Below are 13,901 nucleotides of genomic sequence, written 5' to 3'. Positions count from 1 at the left end.
CATTGCATAGGGATTAATACTTTGCAAATCCACGATAAATACTTTGATGCTTCAAGTTAAATACTAACAGTTTCTGCGGAGTATTAATGATTTGAGCGGTCCCGCCCATGACTTTTTTGGCAGTTTGTGCGAGGTTTTTTGCGGGGATAGACCTACGGAGATTGTTATCATGATCCTAATTTTTATGTGCATATAGAAAAAAAAAAAACATAAATCAAGTTTGACGGTTTTATTTTTTCATATAATTTTTTTTCTCTATGTACATAAAATGGTTTAAATTTGAATTGGCTTCGTCATGAACACAATGGAATTGTATAAAAAATATAATTTTGCTCGTCGGAAAATTTTCACCTACGGCTATATTTTTTTAATATACATAAAAAAATGAGATAAGTAACTACTGGTAAAATTAGTGGTAGGTATTGGCCTTAAAAAAAATTAGAGGTAGGTATTGGTTTTATTAAAATTATATACAAAAGTGAAATTAACTAATTGTAAATAATATTATAGGAATGATGTGATAGTATAATATTGGTGATTTAATTCAAGACAAAAATACAGAAAGTTGTAAGTATAATTTTTTTTTTTTTTTTACTGTCTGTTGAGAAAGATGCCTTGCCAGCTTTAAAGATAAATAAGATAAAGATGCCTTGCAAATTTCTCTTCAAACATCAAATACCTAAAGGAAGCAATCCTTAAGAGTATTATCATAAAAGATAATAGATTCTTCCAGAATATTAAATCATTTTCACAACTTAAGGATTGTTGTTCCACATGCATATATTTTAAAGCAAACAAATACCTAACATTTTTTTTAGCTTTTTCCATGATCAACGGACCTTATCAACATAGTTCAGTCACAATTTTTATTTTTATTTTTAGAAATAAATAAAATTAATTTCAGAAAAAAGATGAATTATTTCTTTTTTTCATTCCATAGATGAGACTGAAACACAATAGTTTGATCACACTATATACTTTTTTGGGACCGAATCAGTGATTTTATCTTAGTAGCTTTTAATTAGTTACAGTGTCTTCACCATATAAAATTTGAAAACTATTTAGACTTAGTCATTAAATAGATCTAATAGAAAATGTGAAATCTACATATTCTTTCATTTTTTTTCTTTTCTTTTATGCTCGCGGCCCACCATTAGAAATGTGAAAATGCACTCGCATTCTTTTTATCGAAAGACGCAATACGTCACCGGCAGGGAGATAGTGGATGACAGCAGAGAGGTAACCGACAGAGAAATAGTGAATGATAGAAGAGAGGTAGTGGATGACAGTATTGTTTTGTGAAAAGAAAAAAAATTATTTGTTTTTGACGGATTCGGTTTTACTAAATATAAACTTTTCCACCGTTAATAACATGCAACAAATGTATAAAAGCCTAACTTACTGATCAACGGTCATGATTAATTGATAGACGACCGAGATTTCATCTGTACAGATGAACTCTCCGACTCCTAGCATATATGCATACATTTAGTATTACTAATATATAAAAAAAAAATGAGATAACTACTGATAAAATTAGAAGTAGATATTGTTTTTAATAAAATTATATACAAAGGTGAAATAACTTTAGAATAAATGAGATAAAGGTGCGTGCAAATTTCTCTTAAAACAGCAAATAGCTAAAGAAGCATATAAAGAGAAGCACATATACCACATGATTTTCATGAAATATATTTTCTCATGAACTAACATTCCTTCTCTTTATATATATAATTCATGAATCTTGTGACTTTCAATGAGATCTCTTTTATACAAATAATTTTTTAGATCATCTTGATTAAACTATTAAGATAATAGTTTATACTATTAAATAAAAATTATAAAAATTAAATTGACTACAAACTTATTTGATAATCTTGACAGCTGATCCAACACACTTACCAAAATATAAATAAACACTTTATTAATTGTTAGTAATTTGAAAAAGAAAAAAAAATCAACATTTGACTTAAAAACCAAATGATTGGAGAGCAATAAAAATAAAGAAAAAAAAATGAAAGTATTTATATCCTCCCAAATCTTGACAGATCACTAGCTAACAGGAGGTTTCAACTATAATTTTTTTTTTTTGTTATCCCAAGGTAATAAATAAATAAACTGATTTGACAGAGGCACTTTTGAAATATTATCCCTAATAGTTTGGTATTAACTTTATATTATGAAAAGCATGTTATTAAAGTAATGGGGATGGTGGCCTCCTTGAGACTTCCTAAAATTTTGTCTCGATCCCTTGCCATCCTTATCTCCTGATATTGGTGCAAACATATCTAATATTATTCTTTTTCTTTGAAAGTTAGTTAAAGAAGTAGAGATACAATGTCTAATTATTATTTTAGTTATATAGTTGTGGTTTTTTTTTTTTATCTTATAACTCAAGATTAAGTTTAAAAATAAGTTAGATTAATTTCAACAGATGTATATACCTAAAAATTTATATTTAAGAAGAAATAAATGGTGTCATTTGTCAATATTTTTAAATTTGTAACTTTTTTTAACAATCGTTGACAATTATAAAATATGAGATGATTACAAAGCTTATCAGCAAAAAAAAAAAAATCACTTAATTTGTACAAATATTTTATGAAAATAACATTTTCTGGAGCCGCCTATCAGCGTCAGGTAATCACTTTAATATTAATATTAGACGCAAAAATAAGTACATATTAATATCTAACGCAAAGATAAAATTTGTTATGTTGTTTAGTATATGACAACTCACAAAAATTAAAAGGTTTATACAAAGAAAATATTTTGCAATACTATATGATGATTTTTGAGAGAGAGAAAACAATTGATACACATGAAATAGAATTTTTTTTTAAATAAACAGGAGAATTTTCGATTTTTTTTTAAATAAAACTTTTTTTAACCTTTTTAACAGAACAAGCATGGTGTGCGGGATTGTTATAAAAATAGCTTCCACTGATCCTAGAGATTGGTGGAGCCATTTTTATAATAAACTTCACATTTATTACTAGAATCATGTGCAAAAATGGCTCCATCGATCCATACAGTGGGAAAATAATGTTCTTGTTACACTGATTCTAGAGATCGGTGGAGGCTATTTTTATAAAAATCCCACATAAGATGTTTGTTCCGTTAAAATGATTAAAAAAAGTTCTATTTAACAAAAAAAAAAAATCGAATTTTTCTATAGTTTTTTAAGGCACCTAAACATACAATACGGATATACTCTAAAAATATGCACGCAATATTTTATGTTTGGAAATGTGCAATGTGCAACGTGCAACGAATGACTCAACCCATTCCTCGTTTGAGTTTGTATTATATTACATAGTTGACCACACAAATGGCGCCTTCCAAACATTACCACTTACAACGCCTCATGTTTCCATTTTTTTTTCTCGTCATGGCCACGTGGTGCACTATTATTCGTCAGAGTAGCTTCGGACCCAGAGCCAGAGGTCCCACCACGTGAATAAAAGCATTTTTCTCTGATTACTTTGCGGCGACTTTTCCGTGTGCTACGGTGTTGCTGCGGGTTCAATTCACAATTTCCCACAACATAAATGGTTACAGGAAATGCACGGGTAAATATTTTAACAGAACAATTTTAGCTTCATACAGCGCTTGTACTATAGAATCAAAACAGAGTTGTACATGTTATTTGCACTGCATGAAACTAAAACTCCTCTGTTTAAATATTCACCCAATTTTGCCTATCAGAATATACAAAGGAGTTTGGAACATCAGTGTCATTTCAATCTATATAACACTAACTCTAAGATCTATCGAATCGACTTCAAATGATGAATTCAAACCGTTCAAACCAATCTAATTCATTAGTTGTACATTTACATGTAAAATTTTTAACCTTTTGAATTTATTGGATATCAAGTCAAGCGGTTAAATGTGTGATTTTTTAAGTTAATTTTAATACATTCATTTTTCAATATTTTTACCGCTTGATTTGATACTAAAATAACTCATAACTTAATTATTCTATATTTTAATTACACCCATTACCCATACCATAGAAATATAGAATAGAATAGATCCATTCAAACCTTCCCAAAATTAAAAATAAACAATATAAATATAAATAAAAATAAACCCCAAGAGAGACAGATATAACTAAGTGAGAAGAGAAAGGAGAAAGGAGAAAGGAGCAAGGAGCAAGGAGCAAGGAGCAAGGAGCAATGAAAGGATCAAGGACTCCATTGAGGACAGAGGCAAGGAGGTTTGGAAATGTCAGCCTCATCGCTCTCATGCTTCTCTCTCTATGCATTCTCTCTCTTATCAGAGCTAGGTTTGCACCTTATGGCAATGGTGGGTTTCATTTCATTTCATTTAATTTCCCTTTTGCCACTTTCACTCTCACACTCTTCTCCACATCTCGCCACTGTATGTGTATCTCATTCTCATTCTCATAAAAGACTTGTTCCAAATCCATGCAGCCAAAACAGACAAAGAGATCGATACAGCTGCCGACGAATTAAAACCCACTTTTAAGAGATTGACTGTTGAACAACCCACAGAGACCCAAACAGGTATTTTCCCCCCTCTAATTTTTAAGTTTTTTCTACCCAAAATCTTGCATGCAAACAATTTCTACTTAATTCGGTTATATTATATTTTCAACGATCTTGCAAGAAAATGCATCCTTTGGTTCTCTCTTTTTGATCTTAATGAATTTCAGCAATTACTCCTAACCAAACTGCCTGTGAATTTTTCTTGAGCTCCTTTTTTGTTGTTGTTGTTGTTGTTGTTGTTTTCTGAAATTATTTCCTCTTTCGTTCACTGGATTGTACTGAAATCTGTTTGCTTGAAGCACAGGTTATCACCATCTCTATCCATTTAATTATTACAAAAGCTTTCTATTCTCTTTGTAGGGATTTTGAGAAATAGCAAGCTTTACCAAGTTAGCCTAAATTTGTAGGAACTTAATTTCTTTTTCCATTTTTGGTTGCCTGGAAAAAAGACGTAGACTAACTGAAAACTATTTTATACTCTTTTCTCACATCATAACTGAAAAAGCACCATACACCTATTTTCACCAACATTTCTTGCAACTTACTCAAATGCATGAAATTTTTTATTTATTTAAACTCCACTGTAAATTAGAAAACTAGATTACTTGCTTCATCCCTCCAATTTCCACTTCCTCGCTCAATTACACATTCACATACCGACCCCAATTTTTTTCTCCATTACCCAATCCACAAAATTATCTGCATTTGGAGTGGATTTTAAATCTTTGAAGTGGATGCATTTGATATATAACTTGCCTATCAAAATATATAGGCTAGAATTTTTTTGTCTACAATTAGAAAATTTTCATTTTGCCCATTTTTGTGAAGATTGTCAAAAAAAATTCATCTGTAGATCGAGATCTACTCTGACATTATTTTTAACTTGAAAATTTACTTTTATATTAATTTATTAAGAGCAATGATTTTGATTGTCGAGGGTACTTAATTTATAATTAACATAAGAGGTGTACTTAATTTTTATTAATACTTTAATTAATGGGGCCCAGTGCCCAGAGATACACAAAAAGGCTTGCCATTGCTTCTATGATTCCCTCTAGAATTATTGTCAATCGGACAATTAATGATACAATCCAAATGCTGTAATTAATTATATTTAGCATGCAGCAATGGCAAACTCTTACACAAGTATTTATTTGCCAAATTGGTTGTAGGCTTAACTCTTATATAAGTAAAATAAAAACAAACATTTAATATTGGCAAGATGCTAATATTGAATTTAGTCTTTTTTAGATGAATAGACGAAATATATTAATATTGGAAATTCTTGGGAGAACACGTACTCACTGTAGGCACCCATTTTTATAAATAATGTCTTTTTTAATAGATTTTTCTGGAATGAATACGGAGCGGATTTGGATCAAAATTTTTTAGTTAGCACTCCAATAATTCAATAATTTGAAATTAAACAACCACCATTTAAAACTTCATATTTCAAATTTTACCACCCACACATCCTGGGGGCCGCGTATCAAATATTTTGATGCGCCAGCTGGGGATGCGCATTAAATTAAATACTTGTTTTTGGTAAGAAGCGCACCAAATAATTATTTTTAGTTATGTTATATTATGTTATCCATATAATTTGTAGTATAAAAACGTTAATTATATTGTGCATATAATTTGTAGTAATTTGTGCACTTAGTACAAAACTGATGCAAAGTAGTCCCGTTATGATTTTGCTCGTTAAGCTTACGTATCGGTTAAGTAGTAAAGAGAAGCATAAAGAGTTACAAACAAAATAAAACAACAACCAATCAAACTTTTCAATTAAACAACGCTGCCTCATAAGAGGTCTTGATACATATTTAAAGTAAAGAAAATAAAAGCTCTCCTTGAAATTAGAAATGCTATTAATTGTAAGTTTTAGTTGATCAAGGAAAGTTTTAATAAAGTTTATACAGTTTCCGTGCAGTCAAAGTTGTATAATTCCCATGCATTCAAAAGTCTATCCAAAATTGTTTAATTATTTAGAACACCGCTCAATGCCTTTTAATTTCTATATATGGCTCAAATTTCAAGCTGTACATACAACTCTTTGATCTGTTTGGATCTGATGTGATCATTGTTTACGTACAAATCTGAATCGGACATTTCTTCAATACACACCATGTCAAAAATGCTGTCCCGATTGAGCGTATAATTTGTCCATGGATAATCCACTCCGAATCCTAATTAAACGGATCTGGATAATTCCGGATACGGATCCGGATAATTTTTAAAAGAGTGCAATATTATCCAAATACGGATACGGATTCGGATAGAAATGTATAAACGGATCGGATATCCGTATGTATCCGGATCAATGTTTTAAAATTAAAAATATTAAAACATATTCAATATTCAAAACCCATTAAAGGAATTTCAAACCAGAATCCATAACCCATTATCTGAGTCAGATCTGAATCCAGAACCTATTTTCTGAGTTTCGAAATTTGTCCAGTTAAAAAATCAGCTTCCCCGGTTTTTTTTTATAAGGACTCCAACACATTGAAAACTTTTCTTTTGAAATACAAACCGGAATTCTATGGGTTGGCTGCTGAGACGTTGAGTGCTAAACATTGGGCTGCTGTTTGGCCCAAATAAATTACTTTGTTTTGCAGAAATTTCCTTTATGTTTTAATTTGTTTTTTTGCATAGATTTAAATTGTAAACTTAAATAAATTACTATACATTATTCATTTTCATATTTGAATTTTATTAATTAGTATTTGTATCTTAAAGTTATATTATCCGACAATTATTCGTTTTGTATCCATATTCGAATCCGTATCCGTGAATTATTCACTCTATATCTGTTTAAGGTGAATTTGGTTTTGAATTTTGATATCCGTTTACTATCCGTATCCGTATTCATATCCGCTCATTGAAATGTGGATGAGGATTTAGTATAGCATTATCCGCTCCGAATCTGCTCCGTTTTCACCCCTAGCGTTGGTTTGTTTAATTTTGAATAATTAAGATGATAACAAAAAAAAGTTTCGGCGATTTGGATGCATATTTCCGAATACGTTTACACCCTTAAATTGATAAACTGTTTTTTTTTTTTTTAAATATTGTTTTGCACTAATTTCAATATGGAGTCAACTCATAAAAGTCACAATGGTCATAATGACAGCACATGCACACCACCGACCAAAAGACTTAATTTGAAATAATTAATTTACGGAGTTACTCACAGTCTTCTCCGACTCCCCAATAATTTGTTTTTCTAACATATCTATTGTTTCATTTACATATCAACAGCACAAGAGAAAAAAAAGTTTGCAATTGTAGAACCATGATGGGTCTAGGTGGAGTGATTAACAACCTTCTCACCAAATTGCTGCCCTCTGTCATTGCATCTGCACAAGCTCCGTCTTCTTCCAACTGTCCTCCAGCAGATCAAAACCACCAAGTTGAGGCTGAATTGAAAAAACTGAAGGGGATGCTGGAGCGGATCAAAGCCACGCTGTACGATGCTGAGCAGAGGGAGATCAGAGACAAGTCAGTCAAGCTTTGGTTGAAGGAGCTCAATGGTGTTGCGTATGATGCAGAGGATGTACTGGGTGAGTACCACTACGAAGTCTTACGGGCAGAAGTTGAGGCAAGAGATGCTTCTTCACAAGATTCTTCTAAAAGGAAGCTAATTCAGGTAATTAATTTAATTTAATTTAATTTTCTTTTGCAAAAGATTTTCTGTTCAAGAACATTATAGTAATTATCTCTCCAGGTTCCATACGGCATGCTTGATCAAATTCAGCAAATAAGGAGCAGATTTGATGAGATTATGAAAGATCGGATAGCACTTCAATTGTCAGAGGGAGATGGGCCCATGCGTTGCAACAACGAATTTCAAATAGCTCCAGTAGGCCCCTTTGTAGTCGAGTCGAATATCTTTGGGCGAGAGAGTGAAAAGGAGAAGCTGATTGAAGTATTGTCCTCTGAACGTGATGTTGTTTCAGTGGTGACAATTGTTGGCATGGGGGGAATTGGGAAAACAACCCTTGCACAACTTGCCTATAATGATCAAAGAATCCGACAACGGTTTGATAAATTTGGGTGGATATGTGTATCAGAGGATTTCAATGTTGAAAGGCTCACCAAAGAATCACTGGAGTCTATTACAAGAAATGTGTGTGGTATTACTAATTTGGGCGCTTTGCAAGAGGAACTTTTGAGGGTAATAAGTGGGAAAAGGGTCCTTTTGGTCCTTGATGATGTATGGAATGAGAAGAAGAGTTTTTGGGATTCATTTCAGACTCCTTTTATGTCAGCAAAATTTGCAAAAATTCTAGTTACTACAAGGAACGATTCTGTCGCACGAATCATGCAAACAGAGCCAACATTCAAAATTGGTTGTTTGTCAACTGAACAATGTTGGCAATTGTTCGAACATTATGCATTTGGTGGCGTAGATCAGAATAAGAGGCCAAAGTTGGTAGGAATTGGGAAGCAAATCATGGAAAAGTGTGGAATGTTGCCCCTGGCTGTGAAGTCAATTGCTAGCCTTTTGAGGCATGAGGTGGAAGAAGAGAGTTGGAGAGAGATTTTGGAAAGCGAGCTATGGGATACAGATGCTAGCAATGAGATATTTCCACCTCTTCAAATAAGCTATGCACGCCTTCCTACATACCTGAAGTCTTGTTTTCTATATTGTTCCATGTTTCCTAAAGATCACGTCTACAGTGTAAAAGCTTTGGTGAAATTATGGATGTATCAGGGTTTTATTGAGTCTAAAGGAAACAAGACTCCAGAAAAGATTGGTTTTGAATATGCACAACAGCTGTGTCAAAGGTCCTTGTTTGAAAGAGAAGACATGTATGAGAGGAATGATTTGGTTTGCCGGGAGTTTAAGTTGCATGATATAGTTCACGATTTAGCACGACATAATTCGGAAAATGATTGTTTTTCAATTGAGTTTGGTAAGCTCCCAATTTTTCCTAATGTACTACATCATTTGTATGTCGCTGGAAATGTGAGACCAGAAGATTCTATTCCCTCTAACAAGTTCACTACTCTGCGTACACTCATTGTACACAATTGTACTTTTGACTTTTCATTGGCACCAAAATTAAGAGCTCTACAAATGGAACTCTATTATCTTTATCGTGAAGTTGATCAACAATCTCTTTCCTCCATTGGTAATTTGAAACATCTTCGTTATCTTTCACTTGGTGCTATGATTTCTGGAACGTTACCTGACTGCATATTCTCCCTTTACAGCTTGCAAAATCTCTCTCTTGAGGAATGTTCTCTCATAGTGTTGCCAAGAAAAATAGGAAATCTAATTAGCCTGGAAGAGCTGATAATTAATGGATGTGTTAAACTCGAGGTGTTGCCTGAGTCCCTTTGTCAACTCAAGACCTTGAGGAAACTCTCTATTTGTTCATGCGATAAAATTAAGGAGTTACCAAACAACATAGGAAATGTAGTTAGCTTAGAAGAGCTCCGAATTGAATGTTGTTCTGGCCTCCGGGTGTTGCCAGGTTCCCTTTGTCAATTAAAGGCCTTGAGGAAACTCTGTCTTATTGAATGCATGCTACTTGGAGAGCTTCCTAGTGACATAGGGAGCCTTACAGATCTTAAAACTCTGAAAATCTGGGATACTGGTGTGAGTTGTTTACCTAGCTTGAGCAAATTTGTAGAAATTCAAGAACTAGAGGTGGGGATTGAATGCAAGACAATAGGATGGTTAAAGAATTTTCATGATCTGGGCGGAAAACTCTGTCTAAGTGGATTGAAAAATATTTCCAATTTAATTGATGTCCAATGTGCTAACCTTATGAGTATGCATAACTTGGAACACTTGGAACTAAACTGGAATGAGGATTCCTTTTGGGAAATATCTGATATGCCAGAATGGATTGGCACTAGACTGCACAGTATATTTCATTTAAACATCAAAAGAGGTAAGAACATATTTCTTGAAGAACAAAGTTGTTTTTCAGTGATGGTTAGTCTCCAGCCGCACCCTAATCTTACCAAGCTACAAATAGACGGTTACAATGGCATTACATTTCCAGAATGGATTGGCAGCCTATGCAAGCTAAAGTATTTGAAAATTACCTCCTGTGATAGTTTGCAGTTCTTAAAAGCAGAGTCCCTGCCATTAGAACTTGAACAGTTGAAAATCTGGGATTGCTATTCGCTAGTATCTATGCCTGGAATACAAAACCTGAAATCATTGGTCAAACTTTCCATCCGTCATTGTCAGAACTTGTGCTCATTTATGGAACCATCTCTTGAATTGACAATGAGAGCAGGGGTGGGTTCATATGGGACCTCATTGTTGGGGTTGACAAACCTTCCTTCACTCAGAAGTTTGAAGATTTCAAGCTGTAAAAAATTGCAAGTATTGGTGCATGAGTTGCTTCCTGCAGAGCCTTGCAAAGTTGAGGTTTCTGATTGCCCTGGATTAAAGGAGTGGTGCGTGCAACATGAAATAAACTACAATCAGGTACCTCCAAGTTCCTATTATTATATAATATTGTTGGTAGATAATTGATAAGTGTCAACATCTACTTTGTAAGCTTTATTTCTTTTACTCGAATACAAAGTTTGAATCAGAATATATTTCTTTACTTTGTTTTTTCTTTCCACGCATACCATGCAGCTTAGGAAAATACATTTTTTGGTAGTCATGTCATACGATACTCTTACATACGAGTTGTCATGGTTGCAATTTGTTTATCGTCTAAATTAAACCACCTCGATCGGATGAAATTTATATGATCTGGTGCCAATTCTTAATCAATCTTTCTATGCATACCATTCAGAATGTACATGTTTATGATGATGATGAATTTGATGATGATGATGATGAAGATGATGATGATGATGATGATGATTTGCTCAAATTTATATGAACGTAGTGGTTACTCAGGTTTACTGCAGCAAGAGTAATTCACGACTATGAATCAAGATTTGACAACACTGGCTCATGAACGCAGTGGTTAAGGGAATCGTATACTACAAGGTACTTTCTATTATTTAATTTGCTATTTAGAGATAGTGGGCTATTATAAATTTGAGTAAAGTATTCCCATCAACCATACAACCAATATTACTTTTTATCTATATAGAAAATCAGGATAGGATTAGAAATTTCTTTCATGTAAAACAATCAATCCAGAAATTCTTAACAATGGTAATTTTGTCGATTTTTTTATTAATATCCAACATTAAATAGAAAATTACAAAACTGCCCACATTTTTTGAGGAAATTTAAAAATGCCCAAACCACCGAGAATCATGGCGATTCTAATTTTTTATCTGATTTTTCTATTTAAATTAAATAGAAGGTGTTATGACTTTTTATTTTTTTCTGTTGAGATATTAGAAATATTTTAATATTTCTTTGAAAATAGATGAAATACCATAGAATATAATTTATTAGAAAGACTACGACTAATAACTCGGATCAATATTTTTCAGTCAGAATTTTTTTGCGGCTGTAAGAAAAAATAAAATATTTATTTCTGTGTTCTGAAAAAAATATAAAATGTTTTGGATCTGAGTTATTGATCTCGGTTCAAAAGTCACTTCTAAGTAAATAAAAAAAATTTCGTGGTCCTTCTAGTACATTCAAATTGTAAAGTACTCCATCTATTTTTGTGTTTGTTGTGTAGCGAGAAAGGTTTGCAAGCTAAAGGGTTACTTCACTGCAAGAGAATGCTGGTAATTAAACGAAATTGGGTTTCCAAAACAGTGCCCCTAGAACTAGCAATGCCCAATATTATATTCTTACTATTGATTGAGTTGTACTTCTATTTTAATGTCATTCTTTAATTCAGTAAAAAATGTATAGATGCAATTCCCAAATAACCACTGGAATTCGGTAATTGCATCAAGAATTCTCATACCACTTCGTACCGGTACAATAACAATTGCGCTACTAATGCTGGTAAAGCCACAGAACATTGAAATTAGATTCTGATTTTCTGTTCAAACAGTTTGTAGTACTCTGTACCAGATGAAATTATAACATTGAATAATGGATCAAGTAGTCTGTATCAGTTCACATGCAACAGAGAATAATTACAACATTGTGTGGTCATTAGTGTGGCAAGTGTAGACTACAAATGTATCATTTATTATTCTTTATAGCTGAACAATTCGCATATATCCCCATTATAATTATTGCATAGAAAGATTCACATGCAACAGAACTAGCCCAATGCTAATATTTGTTCTTTGAGTGAGGATATGATGCAATGCATATTACGGATTGGTCCGTACTATGGATCAATATCTTCATTTCAAAGTCAAAACAGTCGATATGAACCGTTCATCATGACTCCATATTAAAATGTATGTTGAGACCAAATTTTACATTTTTCTTTTTTTAACAATTTATTTAGATAGGTAAAAAAAATCACTTGAGCTTAAGAATTTTTTACCGTTCGAAAGTAGTGATTCTTAACCTATATAAAAAAATACTAAAATAATTCTGAAAAATATAAAATTTGGTCTCCAAGTACATTTTAATATGGAGATCATGTTAAGCTACTCAGATCTACTTTTTGGACTTTAAACATGGAGATATCGATCCATAGTACGGACTCATCTGCGCTATGCATAATACCATAGCCTCTCTTAGGAATATTATTCTAATATTTTTTTTTTATTTACTCGGTACATAATTTTCCTGTTATGTTCATCATTCTACAATAAATTTATACATAAAATGAAAGAACGTAAAACAATAGCAAAAAAATTTGAACTAATATATTTCTCTTTTAAAACCTTGTCTCTGACAGGCAGTAATAGAGGATGTTTCACTAAAGCAACAGATATTTTGTGACCTAGAGAAATACTGCAACTCAAATTGCGTGCTTGCTACAAATCCTTCTACAATAGACTTGGACTTGATTGGCCAAAGAACTGCCTCACAAGATCGCATTGCTGGTGCATATTTTTTTAGGAAAGGCCTCTTTTTCTCATTAATTAGTTGGTTCTGCATCAATTGTATGCTTGATTTTACTGCCTTTACAACTTTGCACCTATTTTAGTTTTGATTGGGTCACTGTTTATCAGAAAATTTGGGACCATACAAAAAACAGTGATTTTCAAAATTCTAAAAAAATAGTAAAAAATTCCAAAAAATGTAAAAGTTGATCTCCAAGCAAATGTTAATATGGAGATTATATTTAACGGTTTCGATCGACTGTTTGAACTTTGAAATCACAAAATATGGCAGGAAGTAAAATAAAAGCTTCACTTCCCAAAGTATGGTAGCCCACCTCATTTTAACCACTATCAGGTCAAGTCCAAACCAACCAGGTATAGATTTCACCTTCGCTGGTTAAACAAAGAATATTTCTATTATTCCTACAGGTTGTTACTGCAGTAAAATCATTTATCATTTATCATTTTCCATCTACAACC

At 32.5% G+C, this 13,901-nt stretch overlaps 1 protein-coding gene and 2 long non-coding RNA genes across 3 annotated transcripts; all 3 read left to right on the top strand.

Annotated features, from left to right (window-relative positions):
- Window positions 1-4,148: 4,148 nt before the first annotated feature.
- On the top strand, window positions 4,149-4,529 carry LOC144554328 (uncharacterized). The gene is made up of 2 exons (XR_013511601.1): window positions 4,149-4,311; window positions 4,440-4,529. It is a non-coding gene; the product is annotated as an uncharacterized LOC144554328 (long non-coding RNA).
- A 3,249-nt stretch (window positions 4,530-7,778) lies between these two features.
- LOC144553753 (putative disease resistance protein RGA4) lies at window positions 7,779-11,019 on the top strand. Its single transcript, XM_078301953.1, has 2 exons — window positions 7,779-8,166; window positions 8,245-11,019. Exons 1-2 carry the CDS (start codon window positions 7,813-7,815, stop codon window positions 11,017-11,019), a joined length of 3,129 nt encoding a protein of 1,042 aa, XP_078158079.1. The 5' UTR covers window positions 7,779-7,812.
- A 290-nt stretch (window positions 11,020-11,309) lies between these two features.
- On the top strand, window positions 11,310-13,844 carry LOC144554329 (uncharacterized). The gene is made up of 3 exons (XR_013511602.1): window positions 11,310-11,490; window positions 12,143-12,191; window positions 13,274-13,844. It is a non-coding gene; the product is annotated as an uncharacterized LOC144554329 (long non-coding RNA).
- The last annotated feature ends 57 nt before the right edge of the window (window positions 13,845-13,901 follow it).

Source organism: Carex rostrata, chromosome 5 (genome assembly GCF_964058835.1).
Source record: "Carex rostrata chromosome 5, lpCarRost1.2, whole genome shotgun sequence".
Lineage (NCBI taxonomy): Eukaryota > Viridiplantae > Streptophyta > Magnoliopsida > Poales > Cyperaceae > Carex > Carex rostrata.
Note: the sequence above shows the minus strand (reverse complement) of the source record. Positions and strands in the feature narration are given on the sequence as shown.